Here is a 20,494-nt window from a genome sequence, read left to right as displayed (position 1 = left end):
GCAGCTAGTGAGAAATGTTTTGATTCAATCACTAAAAATATCAGTTACAAAGCTTGGGATTTAGGCAGCTAGCTAGTTTCTTCTTCCAACATGATCTCAATGCATTTATTCTTCAGTTAAACAGTAAAAAAAAGAAAAAGAAAAAGAAAATTATTACAAGAACAAAGTGTGAAATGAATGAGACAGAGACGGGAAAAAAAGAAAAACCTTATCTTGAGGGTAAGTTTACAGTGAATCCACAAAGCAGACAAGATATGCCTTCACCATTAAAAGTCCCCACGTGATCTTGACATATACAAAGCAGCTTCCTTGGCGTAAAGACATTGGTAATTCCCTTGAAAACATTTTGTCTGTTTCTGCTTTGTTTCAAGCTTTCTCCTTTCATGGGGGGTTAAAAATTGGGTCTTGTCAAGTTTTATTTCTTGGTTTGGTTGTCTTAAAAGATAAACAAACACAAAACCTTGTCTGTTTTAGTTGTCTTTGTCTGTGGATAACATTCTTTAATAAGAATTAGTAAGGGAATCACTTATTTTTCTCTTTTTGGGTTCTCAGATCTGTATATTTTACTCCTAGAAAATTTCATATTCCACTGTATATATATTGAATATTGGAAAGTTCCATGGTAGTGCTTTTAAGGATTTGCAGAGGTTGTTTGCTTTGAGGAGTTTTTACCTGTCTATTCTACTAGTTTCTTTAATGGATGTCTTCATCAAAGATCTTTGCTTTGGAGATATTTTGTAAGCTTCTGATGATTTTGAGTGGCAGAATTGGGGGATCACTGAGACAGGTAGGGCAAAGTTTAATTGAAGTTTGATTTGGTTGGATATCTTGGATACATAAACAACAGGAAATTTTGATTTCTTGGAAAATCTGGGTTTTGATTCAAGTTTTGAGTTGCTTTTGTAGCATTTAATGTTTATGAATTCGAACACATCGGTCATCGTCTCATCGGAAAGATCTTGTTAGTTTCAACATGAATAGTAGTAGTAGCAGCAGCAGCTGTAAGACAATAGTCTGGTTTAGGAGGGATCTTAGGATTGATGACAATCCTGCTTTGACCGCTGCCGCGAAGGACAACGGCGTTTTTCCGGTCTATATATGGTGCCCCAAAGAGGAAGAGCAGTTCTATCCCGGTCGAGTATCGCGATGGTGGCTGAAGCAATCTCTTGCTCATTTGGAGCAGTCTTTGAAGTCTCTTGGTTCTGAACTTGTGCTGATCAAGACACATAATACTCTTTCAGCTCTTTTGGACTGCATCAACGCTACCGGCGCGACTAAAGTCATATTTAACCATCTTTATGGTATGTTCTGATTCATCTGATGATGTAATTTTGATTACTAGCAGAAGCTTATGTGTTGCATGTGCTGTTCATTTGCAGATCCACTTTCGTTAGTTCGAGATTATAACATCAAAGAGAAGCTGGCAGAGGCCGGCATTTCTGTGCAAAGCTACAATGGAGATTTATTATACGAGCCATGGGAGATATATGATGAGAAGGGGCAAGCTTTTACGACCTTCGATGCATACTGGGACAAGTGTTTGAACGTGCAAATGGAACCTGTTTCACTTCTTCCCCCATGGAGATTGCTGCCAGTTGCAGGTAACTTTGAACAAAATAACATGTAATCTGGTTCGGTTCGTTCTTCATAGTACGAAATCGAAGCTAACTGGAAGATGAATTGTGTACTAAGCATGATACACTCGCATGAATATTGCAGAGAATGTGTAACCAGTTTGCTATTCTTTTTCCTTATTAGTGACAGGAACAATAGAAAGGTGCTCGATTGAAGATTTGGGCCTCGAAAACGAAACAGAAAAAGCTAGCAATGCATTGTTAGGAAGAGCATGGTCTCCAGGCTGGAGCAATGCCGATAAGGCTCGAATCGAGTTTATTGAACAAAACCTATTCAACTATTCGAGAAGCAGGCTTAAAGTCGGGGGCAACTCCACATCTCTTTTGTCTCCGTATCTTCATTTCGGGGAGCTGAGTGTGAGGAAAGTTTTCCAGAGTGCACGGATGAAACAGTTACTATGGAGAAGAGAACATAATGCTCAGGGGGAAGAGAGTGTAACACTTTTTCTAAAGGCCATCGGGCTTAGAGAGTACTCACGGTACCTTACCTTCAACTTTCCATTCACTCACGAGAGACCGCTATTGAGCAACTTGAAGTATTTTCCTTGGAATGCCGATGCGAACCATTTTAAAGCTTGGAGACAAGGTCGGACGGGATATCCGTTGGTGGATGCTGGAATGAGGGAGCTTTGGGCAACTGGTTGGATACACAATAGAATAAGAGTTATCGTTTCGAGTTTCGCGGTCAAGTTTCTACTCCTTCCATGGAGATGGGGAATGAAGTATTTCTGGGACACGCTTTTGGATGCAGATTTAGAATGTGATATTCTCGGTTGGCAGTACATTTCCGGCAGCTTACCCGATGGTCACGAGCTAGAACGATTAGACAGTCCACAGGTAAATCCGAGTTCCTTAAAAAAAAACTTCTATCATGTGTAATTAGGGTACTATCTTCATAGTAACAAGTATTTTTCCTATCTTTGAACCTCATTTTAAGTTGATTTTTCGAGTCAGATTCAAGGGGCCAAGTTTGATCCTGAAGGTGAATATGTAAGGCAATGGCTGCCGGAGCTAGCGAGGATGCCGACCGAGTGGATCCATCATCCTTGGGATGCACCTCTTACCGTGCTTAAAGTTGCCGGAGTTGAGTTGGGGTTAAACTATCCAAAACCTGTAATAGATATCGATACAGCTAGAGAACATCTGAGAGAAGCTATATTTAAAATGTGGGAAACGGAAGCAGCTGCAAAGGCTGCAACTTCGGACGGGATGAGCGAAGAAGTTTTTGACAATTCCAATGGCATTGAAACGTCTCCAATCCCCAAAGTTATTCTAAAGGAAAAGTCTTCTTGTCCGACATATTCATCTAATGATCAAAGGGTTCCATCGTTTCAGAATGGCAATAATGGTTCATTGCATAGGAAGAGAGCAAAACTTGTGGAAGAAGAAAGGTTGCCTGCTGATAAACCGAATAATCACAGTAAACAAGCAGGGACCTCTGGAGGAGGTGACTTATGCTCAACAGCCGAATCTTCAGCATCTAAGAGGCAAAGTATTAGCAGAATATCATTTTCTGTTCCCCAAGCTTGTTCTTCGTCCGATGGCAGGCCTTTGCAGGAGTATGAATCTTCTGATACGAAGCGATCGATGCAAGAAACAATCAACTTGGAACAGACTTCAAGCAAGAATGGTAAGTAAAGCTACATAGTTATCTGACTAATACATTGGATTATGCCAACCTGCAAAACTAAGCCCTCGAAGAACCCGGGGTGCCGCAAATTATGCTCATGATATATATATATATATATAAGTCGAATTAGTGTGTTTTTATGTACAAGAGCTACTGATTTGTATGAACTTCAGTCATATATACCATAAAACTTAAACATCAAATCATGCTTTATTGATTATACATTATCTAGGAAAAAAAACTTGTGATTTACCCAAAATTTGAACCACTAATACCCCCACCACCATTTCTACATTTTGCCAAACCAAAGAACAAAAATGATAAACAGTTTCAGGTCTAAAGATCCCTAACAACATCAAGGAAAACCCCGGTAAAACCGAGTATACTTTAACACACTCCTTCGGATTGTTGCGGGTGTTATTGTCATCGACCCATCACAGAAGTACCATTTCTTTCTGGTCTTATTTTCTCTTCTTTCTTGGCTTTTCTAGTTATCACCCTGGTTGTGTTGTTTTCACCTAATGTCTTGGATCCAAAAGAAGCAACAAATTCCGGTTCTAAAGAGTTAAAATCTTACATCAAACGGCACCCCTCTTCCTGCACAGGCTCCTGTTCCGGCTCCTGCAGACATGAAACAAGACAAACTAATATGCTTTGCTTCTAAGTATCATGTTGCCCTGACTTCGTTTTCGTTGAAGTACCTATTTTCGATATATATTCGTATATGGTAAGTATTTGAATATACCTTGATTATACTGGGAGTAATAGATGACTTAGTTGGAGTTAAGGTTCCAAATCCGGATGACTTTGGTTTCTTATCCGCCGCCTTTAATATCTGGAAAGAACATGTTAAATTCCCGTCCACGCTCATCATGGCAGCAGCATTGTCAAACTCCCCGCAGTAATTCGGCGCCGAAAATATGGTTACAAGTTGCCTATTAGCAAAGAATTCATATCCATCTTCAACGACCTACAAGCATGGATATCATATATTGAGACAGAGGAACCCAAAGACAGAGAAATCCAACAAATGTTTCATGTGAAAGGCATTTAAACCTGGTGTGCTCGACATATTATGTCGATATCAAGCCTCTTGAGACAATCAGTCACCCTATCAGCACCGAACATGTAGGAAACTCCCCGATCGTTAGGACCCCATCCCAGGATGTCTTTACTAGGATCAGACCATAGGAGATCACAAAGCAGGCCAGATTCTGGAACATCGGTAGGCCTCTTTATGTTTCTAATCTGATCCATACAGCGGAGATCCGGTGAAAGACCGCCATGCATGCAGAATATCCTTTCTTCAACCAGAGCTGCCACTGGCAGGCAGTTGAAACAATCTGTGAATACTTTCCAGAGCCGCACATTGAATCTTCGTTTACACTCATCATAAAATCCGTAGACACGGTTCACTGAAGCACATTCGTGGTTTCCCCTCAGAAGGAAAATATTCTTAGGATATTTAATCTTGTACGCGAGAAGAAGGCATATCGTTTCGAGGCTTTGTTTTCCACGATCAACGTAATCCCCCAAGAATAAGTAATTGGAACGAGGAGGGAAACCGCCATTCTCAAATAGCCTCAGGAGATCAGAATACTGGCCATGAATGTCTCCTGGGTCACAAAAAATGATGGATATGAATCAAAATCCCATGTTACTCAAACTCGAGTGTAAATATCGAATACCAGTTAGAAAAAAATTCAGAAGTGGCTAGTACAATACATATCACCAAAGTTATAAACATAAACTTCCACAAATGTTACACAAATTTATAGACATAATATGATCCATACTACTAAATTGCAGCCAAAACGTAGTGTAACCGCCATATTATAACGGTTCTCAAGGTCACCGTGGCACCGCAACCGAAATTTAGTACTGTGATATGATCTCATAAGGCAAAACCAGAAACAAATCAACATAAAGCACCGAGAGAATTACAAGACAACTCTAATCTCTTATCAAGGGATCAAAGTTCACACATGCAGAATATCTAATTTCAGTCAAAATGCCCAAAATCCCTATCCCATTTTAAGTAGTTTAAATTCAGCCATACCCAACATAGAAATAAAGCATTTTATGAACAAATCATAGCATCACACAACGAGTAACACAAAAACTGGTAGAAATCCATTTCAAAATAATCAAATTCATGCATAGTTATGAACAGAGAGATGAATTTAGATTGAAGGAAAGAAGATACCACAAATCTTAATAGGTGCTTCAAGCTCTAAAAGAATCGGCTGCCTGGAGAAGATATCTTTAGAAACAAGACAAAGCTGCCTTATTCCAGACTCAGAAAGCTGGACTAATTTCCCAGGTTTCCCTCTAACTTCAAGCAACCTATTGATTATGCCATCAAGAACTCGAGCTTCCATAGTTCAAGCAACCCCTTGTGGACCAAATAACAACAAGAAGAGAAAGCCAAGAAGATAAAGGCAGGCAAAAGAGAAAGAATCAAAGAATAAAGGAAAAAGAAAGGGTCTTTCCACCACTTTCACGCTTTCATCTTCTGGGGAAAGTGAAAGAGAATAATTTTTCTTCTTCTTAAATACGTGATTTTCTTCTTGGTGTTGTTTAAACATGCACGACTGGCGATCATGGTGCGCGGGGAATATTTTTTTTACTTATTTAAAAATATTTTTGGATAAATACACAAATGGTCTCTCGACTATAGGGTGATGCTCTGTCGAGTCTCTCGATTATTAAAAGTTACAAAATGATCTTTTAATTATAGGGTGTTCCTTTGTTGAGTCCCCTAACTATTAAAAGTTTCAAAATGGTTACTTGACTATTTAATATGTTCCAAAGTTGTCATTTTCCAGTTTGAGCTGAATGTTAACCTATTGACTGAGATATGATAGTTTTTTAGATTCTAGGATCAGATTTTATCATATCTCAGTCATCAAGTTAATATCCAACTCAGACTGTAGTCAAAATTTTAACGAAAAATAACAAGTTTGGAACATAGTAAATAGTCATATGACCATTTTGGAACTTTCAATAGTCGGAGGACTTAACAAAACAATACCCTATAGTCAAAGGACCATTTTGTAACTTTTAATAGTCGAGGGACTCAACAAAGTATCATCCTTTAGTCGGGGGACCATTTACGTACTTTACCCAATATTTTTGTTAATCTCAAAATCGTTCTAAATTTTAAAGATAAAATTTTTACTTAATCTTATTTTATTTGTTTTCATTTGATAAATTTTAAAAATAATTGAAAATAAATAAATAAAGTTATTATAATAATTATTTTAAATATATAGAGGTATATTAAGTGATCTAAAGTCGATTTAGTATGAGTTTGACTTTGTTAATATTATTCTTGCGATGTCCTTTGGAAACTAAAGGCAGCCACAAGAATATATCCTATGTTTTCTTTCTATACAAAATAATAAAGTATTAAAGAGAAAAAATAAGGTGGCTCAAATGGAAACAAATGAGACAAGTTCACATTTTATAATTTAGATTCGATTTTTTTAAGGTAATTTTAAGTGAATAATCTATTTCAATTTAAATGGAGAGTCGAGTTGATGATTAGTGATGTATTTATAAACGATCATTGTCGTATGATTTGAAAAATTTAAGATTAAAAAAGACAATGAAGAATAAAATCAAGTAGTTGTCTTCCTCTCTCAGTCTTGATTAAGGGGATTATAGTGATCCTTACAATTAGTGTTAGTCCTAAAGTCATGGTTGTTACTCATAAGCTAACAAATGAAATAGATATGGCTGCTTGACAGTAGATTTAGCTCTGACAGATCACGTAGGTCTATCAAAGGTAATGTCAAGAGAGGATAATCATAGGGATGATGTTAAATACCGGGAAATTTGCCTTGGATGATATGATCGACGAAGGTGATCCTCTGAAGACCACTTATTTCGGGGGCTTCGATCGTTGGGGGTTGTCTACGGAGGAGGTTGAAAGGCATAACATTTTCCACTCGGTCGAGTGAATACATAAAATGGCTTGACTTGATACTTGCATGTGACAACGCTTCTTGTATTTAATGAGTTGTTTTTTAGGAAACACTATAATGATTGTTTATGAAGGCTCGCACGCATATCCTTCTATGATTGACATAATCAAAAGGTATGGTATTTTAACCGTTTAAAAGATATTGCTTCTTTTTCATTTAAAGGGGGAATTAGGACGAAATCCCTAATTTCCTTTTCTTTGGTGTTTGATTGCAACCAGTCGTATTATCTTTGTGAAATTGTGTTTGTGTGTGTATTTTTTTTTATCTTTTGGTGTAACGACAAAGAAAAGCGTTGTAAAGGCAGTGATGAATTTGAAGGAGAGTGTGGAAGCGAATCAACGATCCTTGCAGGACGATGGTTCATTTGCGTGCAAGACTGGATGGAATGAGGCCAAAAATCTATTAATAGGTCGTGGTTTATTGTGGGAGAATTTTGATTTCGAGTTTAACATTCTCGTTGGACCATGTTGCCTGAGCGGTTACAATGAGATTTTTTTTTTTAGGTTGACCTCCCGATTTTTAAGGCCTCGCTCTGATAAGTTTTGACCAACTCGAGCCGCACACCTAGATTTGGTGGGTGAGTCTCCCAATAGGGATTTTTTAACATATATAAAGGCTCGAACTCCAGACCTACTTAAACGATATCAAACTGTTTATCACTTAAACTAACTCCGTTAATAATAAAAAATAACCTTTTATAAAAAAGATTGCTAAACTAATTACATGAAACTTTAGACAGCGATCAAGACTTAGATTTGAATCCCTTCAAACCTATTTTTTCTCTTTAATTTTTACCAAGAAAATAACCTTTAATAAAAAATATTGTTAAACTTTAACCAAGCGAGAGACATGCCTAGTGGCTAGTGCACTATCACCCCGCATTATTTCGGGTTTGATTTCCTCCTTTCACTTTGTTTACTTTTCTTATTTCATTTATTTTTCAACAATCAACTGGTGATGTGTGTGATCATATAATTATTTAATTAAATTTATTAAATAAATTAAATTAAAATTAAGAAAAAAATTCTTTCAATCTATCACCATCCAATTAATAGATTAATTAAAATTAGGATCAAATTAATAGAATATATAAATAATTAGAACCAAACATATAATTATAAAAATCTACTTAATTGGCACATCAACATTTTCTCTAACAATTAAGAGTCAATGATTTAATCAATATCATTTAAATAGTCAGTGATTTGATTGACAAAATTTTCAGTTCAATTATCTAAATAGAACCTACTCCATAATTGAGTGACTATTCAAGCAGTTTTCCCATGTTATTAATTAGATTTCTCTCGCCAATAATGATTTCTCCCCCAAGTATTACATGTGTTGTTATGCATTGTATTTCCTGAGAATGGTAAATACTCTATTACGTTTCATCGCGAGAGGGGAGTTAGATAGGATGATGTATGGCCAATACGGCGGTGGATCCTACCCCATCACACGTTTGAAGAATGTCTTCATGTGAGTGACTAATACGTCTTATCTAACACTCATCTCAAGATGAAACGTAATGACCATCACACGTGTGATAAGATTTATTGTGTGATGGCTCTCATACGTGTGATAAGATAAGATCTTATATCATCACACGCGTGATGACCCTGATGGTTGCATGTGAGTGACTAATATGAGGATCAAGTATATAATTATAAATATGTTAATGGGAACAGCCAGTGGAATTTGACTAATACGTCCACTTTTCCTTTCATAGCTTACTCTTCACATATAATAAGCACTCATCCACCGGAAACATAAGAATGGCTTCATCTTTAATGGCTCATGTCAACATGTTAATGAAATCTTTCAGTTTAGTCTTTGTTGGACTCGATTTTGAGAATTGCAAACCTCATTTGATAGTTCACACATGGTGCAATATCATCAAAGGCCAAGTTTTTTACGAATAGAACAATAATCGTTTAATTCGAAATTGATACTCATCACAAAGGTCAAGTTTTCAATAAGCGGAGTGGTTACTGGTCAACTCCAATAATATGAAGATTTTGTTTGGCTAGAAGATTAACATGATTCAATTTCAATCTGATCTGATGATTGATAATGACGGATCAACAAGTTTTAGCTTTCAATTGAGATTTGAAGAGATTGGAAGGATTTTCGATGAGTTTGAATTGAAGGAAAGAAAGAGAATAAGAAGAGGAATAGTTCAATGACCTTTTCGATCGAAAAATTCATTGAAAGACGACAAATTCAACAATAGAAGGAGCGACGACTACCATGTTTTTTTTATATTTTTAACATGTCACGTCAGTTATCGTTAATGGTTTAATGATCCATTACTGAAATGAAAGTTTCTCTTAACATCATTAACTCCAGTGAAATTTTTTAAAATTTGGTAACCAGAATGAAAGCATTCTAAAAGTTTAGTGATTACTAGTGTACAGTACTCTATTTCATTTGTAATATGCCATTCGGAAATTTAATTTATATATCTTTATATGCATACAATATTGAAGGGAGAAAATCACTTCACACATAGTAACCCTAATAAAAGATGCACTAGGCCTTACCAATATCAATTTATGGTATAGGCGTGTCCTACGGATTATAAAAAAAGAAAGGTCCAAAATAGAATGAAAAACACAGAATTGCATGCATACAAGTGTGATAAAGACATGGCTTCAACACCCTTCATCCCTTATAAAAGGGAATTAAGTCCATCAATTTTGTTGCTATGCAAGAAAAAAAAAAAACAATGATCTTAAAGATGTCTGAAGCTTGCTTGCATTTGTTCTCCCTTGGAATAGTGTTTGTTTTCACCTCCATTCCATCTTTAGCCGAAGAATCTCGTGGTGATTATGAATCTCCGTACGTGATTCCGTATTTCGGTGAGAAACCATTGCAACAACACATAATCCAGCAGCGTGAACCTAGTTGGAGGCACCTTCTGCAAGCTGTTGAAGAGGAGAGTCCGTTCGCTGGTGAAAAATCAGATGATGATGAGGGAGGGATGCCAGGAAGATCATTGGGAGAAGACATTGAAGAAGAGAGTTCGTTCGCTGGTAAAGAACCACCTGATAATGATGATGAGGAAGGGAAGCCAGGAAGATCATTGGGAGAAGACGTTGAACAAGAGAGTATGTTCGCTGGTGAAAAACCACCGGATGATGAGGAAGGGAAGCCGGGAAGATTACTAGGAGAAGACGTTGAAAAAGATAGTCCGTTCGCTGGTGAAAAATCACGAGGTGATGAGGGAGAAAAGGCAGGAAGATCATTGGGAGAAGACGTCGAACAAGAGAGTCCGTTCGCTGGTGAAAAATCACCTGATGATAAGGAAAAGAAATCAGAAAAAGAAGAGGAACTCGAAATAAGTCCATTCTACGGTGATAAAATAAAAAATTCAGAAGTGATGCCAAGAAGTCTTGTTGCGAATCCACCATCAATAAGTCCATTCGCCCATATGAGAAAACCATCCGAAGGTAAGGTATTCCACCCATCGGAATTACGAAAGGACAGAGACGGACCAAACGAGCCATTATACATCGAAAAATTATTCTACGTCGAAAAACCACGGGAACGATTACCCCTAATCACACGACATCGCAAAATTCCTCCCCGAAGCCTCCTAGAAGAACATGTGGAGGAGGCCCATAGTACTAAATTGCGGTTGCAACGCAGCGTAACGCCCGCATCGTAACCTTTTTAAAGGTTACCGTGGCGCAATATTGGTGCAATGCGATAAGGGAACTGCATCACTTTTGTTGCTGTCAAAAACCGTTACGTAACACCGCCACACGCTATAAATTGCGTCGCAACGCCGCAACAAACTTTAAATTATCTGAAATATAAAATTACATAGATGAATTGTTCTAATTTAATTCTTAAAACTGGATTATAAATATATATCATTAATAATATCGTAATATTTACGTTTAAAATTAGTTACTTAAATTTGAATTAATTAAATTATTTATTAACATTATTTTAAAATTAAATTAAATTAAATTAATTTAAATTTAAATTGAATTTTTCTCATATCTAAAATTGACATTATTAATTTTAAATTAATTTTTTTATTAACATTAAGTATCATAATTATATATTTATTCATTATTATATAAATTTTGTATAAGAGAGGAATTCATTTTATAATACTATAATAGTATATGTATTTTATCTATTTACTATGAAACTATAAACTTTTATCTAATCTATATTATAAAGAATAAATAAATAAATAATATTATAAATTAATTCAAAAAAGGAATATATTCCTTGACAAAATAAAAAAGTGATGGTGTGTGCGTGTAGAGGCAGAGGAACAGAAAAACAAATAATTGATAGGCATGATTACATAATTTGAGATAGGACCAATGAAAATAAATAAATAATATTATAAATAAAATAAAAAAAAAGTCATGATGATGATAATGAAGAAACCCATGGTGAAGATATGAACAGTTCACCTACTCCATATATTGAGGAAAATGTTCAACTATTGACATCAAGTTATGATAATGACGACGACGACGATGGTGGTTGTGATGATCATGGTGGTGATAATGAAGGTAAGTATCAACCAAAATATGGACACATTTATTCTAGTGCTTTTCATGGAGATCAAAGTACGTCCAAATATCCTTACGATTATAATTCAGGTTTGTATAAAATAAATGCATCACAAAATAGAAGAGATGATGATGATAGAACTCATAGGAGGATGGGAGAACATTTTTATGATTTATTTGCAGGTTCATCATTATATAATTCAACTACAAATGATAATGAAATTAGTGAATTATCTCATGGTTCTCATTCTTACCAACTAAATTCATGTTTTCCATTTTACCTTGAAAAAAATCCAAGTAATGGATTTTTTGGTCATCATTTATCATACACCATGTTTCCTACCAATGATGCATCTTATGATGCGCATAATATGATGTATTCTTCACATGGAATAGGGAGGAATCAAAATCAAGACAACGACGAAGATGAAAATGCTTTAGATCTGTCACGCCATTCATTTTGGTAGTGAACTGTAAGATATATAATTTTTATATTTGTAGTTATGTATTTTTTTTTCTTTCTGAGTTATGTAAAATTAACATTTTTATGTTACAATATAAAAAATTTGATATGAGTTTAGTGATATTGTTTATATGTTATTCATTAACATTATAATTTTTATTACCCATTATCCAATACGATAACACTTCTATGGTTTATATTTGTTTTTAATAAAATTTTTATCTATGAAATTAAATTTTTATTTTCAAAATAAAATATTAATAGAGAATATTAATATTAGTATATTAAAAGATAACTATAAAATGTATAAATATAATATTTTAGCTGTATTGTGATTTTTGAGGAAGATATCTCGCTCGCAACAGCCGCAACACTTTACATAACGTTAGCAACATCCGCAACTGCGACACCACAATCACATTTGCAACAAAATCCGCAACCACAATTTGATACCATGGGAGGAGCTATATTTCCAAATGTTATTAAACCAAGCTCCGAGCATCACCCATAATCACCCAAGATATCAATAGTTTACTGTGCAAATAAGAGCTGATGCCAAGTTATCTCTTAGTATCAGTCTCCAACTTAGCTAGTTTTATACAGGTTTCACGAATTCCTCCTTGTATATACGAGGTTTCTTATATGATATAGACTCCCTATACTATGTACGGTTTAGGATTTATTGAGTCTTGATTAGAGATTTCAAACAAAGAGATGTAATATGTATGTTAATTCAATTATGTTGGAGTATTATCTGAAACTATAATCACTTTTCCCTTAATCCTAGCTATTGCAATAGAAGAATCTGATTCAACCACAAGAGCTTTGCTTGTATTATTCTTTGTCTAACGTTTGACTTGTGACGGTTATAGTCGATTTATGTCTTTTAATTTGGACGAAGAACTGTAGTTGGTGATTAAATAACGGTTGGTCGATTTTCAAATCCTTTATTTTCATAAAGAAAGAGAGGAAGAATAAGTCGATTATTTCCATAAAGAAGGAGAGGAAGAAGAAGTAGAGATGAAGGTTTTTAGATTCGAAATGCTCCAAAAAGAGTTTAAAAAGAAGAAATCTCTTTTTCAGTCTTGTTATGAAGTTTTATAATGATCCTACTGATTGTGTTAGGCTTAAAATAATTATGGTTACTTGTAAGTTGATAAGTTGAATAGATATAATCATCTAATAATATATTTAACTTTAACATATTATGTGGACATGCTAAAGACCTTGTCAAGAGAATAATAATTGGCTGATGATTGTGAAGCTCCGAAGAATGGTCACAAACCAAAGGATATGAATCTCTGAATGTCTCAAGACTCGACAGGTGGAGGAGTGGCAGCAAGATAGGGAATACTGTAAGATTTTATGTTTGAGATGCGAACTTATAAAATGTTAGAGAATGAAAATAAATTATTATTATGAAAATTTAAAATTTTCAGAAAAACGATTATCCTCTTCAGGTCTCCTTGATCCATCCCTGATCATAGACTTACATTAATCACGTTGGTCATCAATGCACGTGACAGCACGTGCTCAGTCCCATACACATGTAGGTTCTTACACCCAAATTTTATCTTCTAACACAAGCATTGCTAATTTGAGATTATTTTGCATGATTGCATTGATGATCGGAAGTAAACTATACAAAAATAACGAAGCAGCAAACACTTTGATCAGTCAAAGTCAACAGACAAAAAAACACCAAACAAACCTTTTTTTATTATAAAAAATAGGGTAAACTACACCAAATACCACCAAACTTTAAGTACCGACTCATTTATGCCACTAAATTTTTAATTCTATCAATTTTAACACTAACGTTTACTCTTTAAGTGCAATTATATCACTCCACCATTGATGATCTAATGAGACGATGACATAATAGTCATGCGCCGTGACGATGCTGACTCATCAAAACAACATCATTTTGTTTAAGAAAATTTAGTAAAATATAGTATGTCAAGATATTTAGACTCGAAACCTTTTGAAACAAAAACTAAAGCTTAACCACAATGCCAACTTAAATTTTTATTATAATTTTACAAACATAATATACATAATTCCGTGATTCCCTTTTACCCCTATTTCAAATCACCGTCTTTAACCTTTCATCTCCACCATTATTAGCGACAACAGTGATCTTTACTGTAGACACCCGTTTCTGTCCGGGTCTTTTTTATGTTATTTATTTTATATTATTATTATTATTATTATTATTATTGTTATTATTTATAATTATACATTTTGCAGGCTTGAAAATGGAGCCCAATATAATATCCCCAAGCCAACCCAACTACACTCAACAGACCCAAGATCAATTCAAGCCCATACCCAATACCAACCCAATTAGAGCCCAACTACATTTAACCGACCCAAACTGATCCACTTGGCACAACCCGAACCGGCCCAAGCAATTGGCCCGAACCAACTAGGGTTTCCCCCCATTTTTCAAGTGCCACATCTCCCTCAGCCACACGAGCTGGACCCATCCAACGATCCATATCAGTGGCCATTAGGTTTTACCCTAATGAACATCATCAGCCACTACCGCCGTCGACCAGCTGACTGGTACGTGAATGCCTTTGATGATTTCCCGAGCCACTGCTGAGCCATCTTGAGCCACTTCCTTCATCAACAATGACCAATGCATCCATCAATCAAAGCAATTCAATCAGCAGTAAAAGATTGGCAGAGAAATCAGAGGATAATAATAAAAATGACAACAAATCTAAAGGCAAATCCCCACTATCTCGAGGAAATCTCTGCCACAATCTTATCTCCTCGGCAACAGGGAGATGTCACACATGCAAGATAAAAGAAAAAATAGAGAGAGAAAAATATTCATTCAGGGTTTGTCAGGAAAAAATCCAGAAAAAGAGGAAAAATAGGGGTAACCATTCGATGAGAACCACACACACATAAAGAAAATCAGTGAGTAAATGAGAGTAAAGAGGACCCTTACCTTGGTCAGAGTAGCGTTGAGAAGCCCACAGGTCGCCAAAATCTTGATTTTCCGTGAGGTAAACCCTTATATCTAAGGATTTAGGGGCAATTTTAGGCTAGAAGGGGATCGGTTTTGGGTTGAGGGCAGCGATATGATTCTTTTGGGTTAATTTTTTCTCTCCGGCCACCGCTGTCCACCGTCGGCTACCACGAGCTCCGCCGTGAGCTCCGCCGGTGGTCGTTGTTTCTTCTCTCTTCAAAGGAGAGAGTTGAAAGCGTTTGAAGCTCTCTTTCTCCTCCCTCAGTTTGAAACCGAAACAAATGGGAAATGAGAGAAATTAAGCCTTGGGTTTAGGTTATTTGTCCCCTACGAAACGATGTAGTTTCAAGGGGGACCGTTTGAAGATTTTGTGCATGGGTTAATCCCACTCTAGGTCCTTCTACTTTTGTAATCATATTTTTCAGCGGTTTAATGAAGTTTTATTTTATTCGACTTTGAGCACTTATTTTTTAATTCTTATGTTTTAGTCCTGTTAATTGTGTGTTATATTATTTTTTTATGATTGGACTTTGGACATGATATTTATAAATATGTTATTTTAGTCATTGTTTTACTTTTAGCTTAATTATTATTCAACCCTCATGTTTCTATTTTAGCTATTTTAGTCCCTTAAGTTGTTGAATTTGTTATTTTGGTCCTTTAACTTTATGTATTTACTGTTAAGTATTTTAAATTTTTGTTAATTATATTTTAGTCCATAAGATTATGTTTTTTTGTCATTTTAGTCATTTAGTTTTCTGTTTTACTGTTTTAATCCCTAAGTTTTTATTTTTGGCTATTTTAGTCCTTTAGGGTTTTGTCTTGTCTACTTTGGTCCTTCAAGTTGATGTTGATCATATTTTGGTCTCTTAAATTTTTTCCTATTGTTATGTTTTAATCCATTATGACTGTATGTTGTATATTTTGAGTATAACATTAAATAAATGTTATTATTTTATGTTATAAATATTTTATTTGTCTTTTGCAATCATATTTGTTTCTATTTTATTTCCTTATTTATTAATATTATTCGAATGTTTTTGAAGAACACCGATTTGTAGAATGAGCGTGGAAAACTTCACTTGGTCGAAGTGATTCGATCCAATATGTCATTTTAACAAAAATGTGAACATGAAATAAATCAAATTTATTGTGTTAATTAATTCATCTTGTATTTTATTTCGAACAATGTGATGCATATTACTAAATAGCGATTTATTTTATGCAAAGATTGATTTTCATTTTTATATTCGATTCACATTTTTTACAATCAATTATGAGGGAATATTCTATTACTGATAAAAAATAGTTGAGATAGCTTTCCCGAAGGAGGATTGTTAATTTCAAGATTTTTATCGAGTTAAAGAATTTTATCTAATTAATTGGTTCGAAACAAATTAATCAATGTTTAATAAACAAATCATCTTTTAACTTTATATTCGATTCATCATTCCCACTATTTACGACGACGTGTAAGCGATACAGTACTAGTTTTTGGGTGTTGTCGGGGTGCTAATCACTCCTCACACGTAACCGACTCTCGAATCCATTTAATCAAATCTTTGTTGGCGCAGACCATAATTTTGTCTTAAAAAACGATTTTTCTTAAAATTGTTTTTAAATGACGTTATTAGGTATTCGATCTAACTAACCCAAAGGTCGATGACGACTCCATTTCAACTTAATCCAAATTTATCTAAAATCACCAAAATTTTACAAATTAAAGTCATAACTGTTTTTTAAATAATATTTAATTGTTTTTTCAAAAAAATAGTTACGACAGCTTGGCAACTCCGCTGGGGACCTTTTTTTAGAGAGTAAGGCTGTAGGTTGCTTACATATTGTCGTTGTGGTGGAAATTATGAGTTTGAATCTTTATTTAATTTATGATCCGTTTATTGAAGCTTTAATTTTTTCATTTTTAATTGTCATACTAACGTTTGAATTTTTGCTTTCAACTTTGTCAAAGTTTTTGTCGATTTTTTTTATTTTCCGTTTTTTAGTCAAAGGTAGGTACGTTCCTCCTCACACACATCACATGCATTTGCATGACATAAGCTCTAGACATGAGCTTCGATCCAATTAAGTCGGGGTGAATGCTTTACTCTCGTAAGAATTTATTCTTCGTATGAGTTTTAGCAAATAACCCATGGGATACATACCTTATACCTTTGTAGGGATTTATTCCTTGTATAGGTATAAGATAGTGAATCCCCTCGAATTGAACTAGTTCCGTTCGAAACCTGTAATGGGTGAGGATCGAGGGTTTGGCAGCCCAATGAGGCACCGACATCAAGGACAATTCGAGTACCATTTTCCTGTTAGAGCCGAAACCATGCATATAGTGAACCGTAGAACGATCACCTTAGGTATAGTCATACTGAACCTTTGTCCGTCATTAGGTAACTAAAATAAGTATACACAAAGGAGGAACATTTCTAAACCTTTACCTTTTTCTTTAGATTCGTAGAATATATTTATTATTTTTTAATAAAAACATGCGAACTAGATACCATGCGGTTAGGACCAATTTCTTGAAAATAGATCATTATGGGTAGAAAGCATGTCCGGGTAGGATTGCTATCTATTGAAAGGATGCTCGGGTAGATCTCATATCGGGGTAGGTGTTATATTCATATTTGAATAACATATTTATCTGTATAATTTGTCTTACATGTACTAACTAATCTCTTTTATTTGTGTATACTAATTTATTTATTTTGTTTGTTATTTTTCATCATTCTTTGCATTGCATTGCATCGTCATAACATAATGCAAAAATGTTGATCCGCAAGGGGATATTCAAGAGAAAATTTTCACAAGAAGAAATAAAATTTTCAATCAAGCAGTCGCATACACAAACATGCATCGAGGGATGAAAAAAGTTCAGAGTACAAGAAGGAGACTTGCTTGAGGATCGTGTAATATTCGAGACTGAAATGATGATCCATTGATTCAAGCGGTAATTCAGTAGTGGAGTCTTATCTACAATCATGTCATTTCTAGTCATCAAGGAGCGACGCATTGACTTTACCACCGCAGGGGCATTAACCGAGTTAGGTTACAGAGCATTGAGGGGCATCAGTTCCAAATACGAAGATACGAAACTCAAAGATTGTGCAACATTCGAGACTGAAATGATGATCCATTGAGCCAAAGAGTAATCCAACAGTAGATTCTCATCTACAATAATTTCATTGCTAGTTATCAGGGAGTGACACACCAACTTTACCACTGCAGGGGCATTAACCGAGTTAGGTTACAGAGCATTGAGGGGTATCAGTTCCAAATACGAAGATACGAGACGAAGCAGTTAGCTTGAAGATTGTGCAACATTCGAGACTCAAATGATGTTCCATTGAGCCAAAGAGTAATCCAGCAGTAGATTCTCATCTATAATCATTTCATCACTAGTTATCAAAGAACGACGCACCGAATTTACCACCGTAAGGTCATTAACCGAGTTAGGTTACAGAGCATTGTGAGGCATCATTTTCGAGGATGAAGATCCGAGACGAAGCGGTGATCCACTTCAGACTCAATATCTAACCAAAGGCATGTCTGTAAAGTGGTCTGTCTTGTAATGTGAAAGCTTTTATTTCTGGTGAAAATTATCCTAAGATATTCATCGTTTGTATCAACATTTTTGCATATGCATTTGCATCTTTTCATTTGCATTTCATCATTCATAAAAACATGAAATTAATCAGTGGAGAATTTGATGAGGTGGTCCAAACCACGTGACACCATATAGAAGCAACATTCAAATAAACCAGTACAGTGAAAACATATTCAGCTGGTTGTAAGACTGAGCTTTCCAGGATGATCTAAGAAAAGAGTCCTCATTCCCTGAAGTCCATGATGTTGACATCATATAGGAAGCTCCAGACATTCCGCTGAAAACTGTAAGGCACTGAAGCTCAAGATCCAAAACCCGATGGATTCAGGGGCATGAACAATCAAAGAAGGATGAGGGCATTTCATCTACCATTTGTATCCATAAAGATTGTTTTGTTTGAACTCGTTTTTGTTCTGTTTTTAATATTTGCTTAAATATTTTTAATCTTAATGTTTGAATTTATTCTACCTTCTAAGGTTGAATAATTGAGCGAATTTTAATCTTTAGTTCTTTGAATATCAAATGAATTACGGATTCTCTTAATTCTTCAAGAATTATAGATTTTTGATATATGGCAAGATTAGACCATTTCTTATCCCATCTAAACCAAAAATAAAATATCAATTTTTTACCCAAAATAATTCCTGATCACTACCAAAGAACCAAATTTTGACATTCCCTCTCTTTGAGACCTCGAAACATTCTTTTCGACCTTGAAACATTGCATTTATCCTTTCGATACGCAAAAGTCATACCTTTCTTTGAGCCAATAAAGTCACACCATCATCTTCTTAGACGCAAAACCAATATTTTTCTACCAATAAAACCTTAAGACATTGAGTACAAGTTATTCACTTGAACATGAACTTTCCTACCATAATAAACAATGTGGGGCATCTCGCATCAATCCAATTCCGATGACAAGTGAGGAATTACTCCCAATGCTAGTTGAGAAGAACATTGGGACTCCATTTCAATCCAAACCAAGAGAAGCACCATATCCTGAAGGCCATGTTATAAATTCCATATGCAGCTATCACATTGGGAGCTCAGGGCACACCTCTGAGAACTGTGAGATATTGATGCGCAAGGTCTAAGATCTGATCAATTCAGGGGCATTGAAGTTTAATGTGTAATGGGGCATTCTGATCAGGAGTTGACTGGGGCATCCATAAGGAGCTTTGTTGTATTCTTATGCATGTCATCTTGTTTGAATTTGTTTTTCTTTTGTACTTCTTATGTTTAAATGTTTGTAGGTCACTTGGCGTTAGAACATTTTCAATAAAATGCTTCATTCATAGGAAATGAATAATGAGCAAATTTTAATCTTGAATTCTTTAAATACCGTCTTAATTAAAAGCTCTTTAAGAATAGAGGTTGTAAATCTTTGACAAATGACAAGATTGGACCCAACAAAACAAGGACCTCTTGACCCTACTCCAGAGATACACCAAAATATATACCCTTCTCTTGCAGGGACCGATCTAGTTTTGTCTTCACATGAAGAGTCAATCAAAGGGTTTGTCATTCAGGTATGTGTTAGGAGTAGACAAAATGGAGCAACTACCACATGAGCTTGCAAAACTAATTAGTTTACGCTTTTGTTAATGACATTAAATGATGATCATGATCTTCTCA

The 20,494-nt window shown here is 35.2% G+C and overlaps 2 protein-coding genes across 4 annotated transcripts; one reads left to right on the top strand and one right to left on the bottom strand.

Moving 5' to 3' along the window:
• Positions 1-770: 770 nt before the first annotated feature.
• On the top strand, positions 771-3,393 carry LOC120125817 (cryptochrome-1-like). Of its 2 annotated transcripts, none has more exons than XM_039144153.1 (4): positions 771-1,301; positions 1,380-1,601; positions 1,765-2,471; positions 2,589-3,393. In XM_039144153.1, the coding sequence occupies exons 1-4, from the start codon at positions 974-976 to the stop codon at positions 3,270-3,272; spliced, it is 1,941 nt and encodes a 646-aa protein (XP_039000084.1). In that variant the 5' UTR covers positions 771-973; the 3' UTR covers positions 3,273-3,393. The 2 variants fall into 2 exon arrangements, with proteins under 2 accessions (XP_039000084.1, XP_039000083.1); XM_039144152.1 differs by having other exon boundaries at positions 1,759-2,471.
• A 16-nt stretch (positions 3,394-3,409) lies between these two features.
• LOC120125818 (serine/threonine-protein phosphatase alpha-2 isoform-like) lies at positions 3,410-5,733 on the bottom strand. 2 transcript variants are annotated; one of them, XM_039144155.1, is made up of 5 exons: positions 5,471-5,732; positions 4,321-4,880; positions 4,010-4,234; positions 3,836-3,885; positions 3,410-3,454 (listed from the first exon to the last, which is right to left on the bottom strand). In XM_039144155.1, the coding sequence occupies exons 1-4, from the start codon at positions 5,643-5,645 to the stop codon at positions 3,838-3,840; spliced, it is 1,008 nt and encodes a 335-aa protein (XP_039000086.1). In that variant the 5' UTR covers positions 5,646-5,732; the 3' UTR covers positions 3,410-3,454; positions 3,836-3,837. The 2 variants fall into 2 exon arrangements, with proteins under 2 accessions (XP_039000086.1, XP_039000085.1); XM_039144154.1 differs by lacking the exon at positions 3,410-3,454 and having other exon boundaries at positions 3,502-3,890; positions 4,009-4,234; positions 5,471-5,733.
• Positions 5,734-20,494: the final 14,761 nt, after the last annotated feature.

Source organism: Hibiscus syriacus, unplaced genomic scaffold (genome assembly GCF_006381635.1).
Source record: "Hibiscus syriacus cultivar Baekdansim isolate YM2019G1 unplaced genomic scaffold, ASM638163v2 tig00110443_pilon, whole genome shotgun sequence".
NCBI classification, from domain to species: Eukaryota; Viridiplantae; Streptophyta; class Magnoliopsida; order Malvales; family Malvaceae; genus Hibiscus; species Hibiscus syriacus.
This window is presented reverse-complemented; position numbering and strand designations above follow the sequence as displayed.

Coding starts and splice junctions, on each gene's coding strand:
- LOC120125817 (XM_039144152.1), top strand. CDS start 974: ATGAATAGTAGTAGTAGCAGCAGCAGCTGTAAGACAATAGTCTGGTTT. Junction 1,302..1,379: donor CATATTTAACCATCTTTATG/GTATGTTCTGAT, acceptor GTTCATTTGCAG/ATCCACTTTCGTTAGTTCGA. Junction 1,602..1,758: donor GAGATTGCTGCCAGTTGCAG/GTAACTTTGAAC, acceptor TTTCCTTATTAG/TGACAGGAACAATAGAAAGG.
- LOC120125818 (XM_039144154.1), bottom strand. CDS start 5,645: ATGGAAGCTCGAGTTCTTGATGGCATAATCAATAGGTTGCTTGAAGTT. Junction 4,235..4,320: donor TAATATGTCGAGCACACCAG/GTTTAAATGCCT, acceptor CCATGCTTGTAG/GTCGTTGAAGATGGATATGA. Junction 3,891..4,008: donor TACTCCCAGTATAATCAAGG/TATATTCAAATA, acceptor TTGTTTCATGTC/TGCAGGAGCCGGAACAGGAG.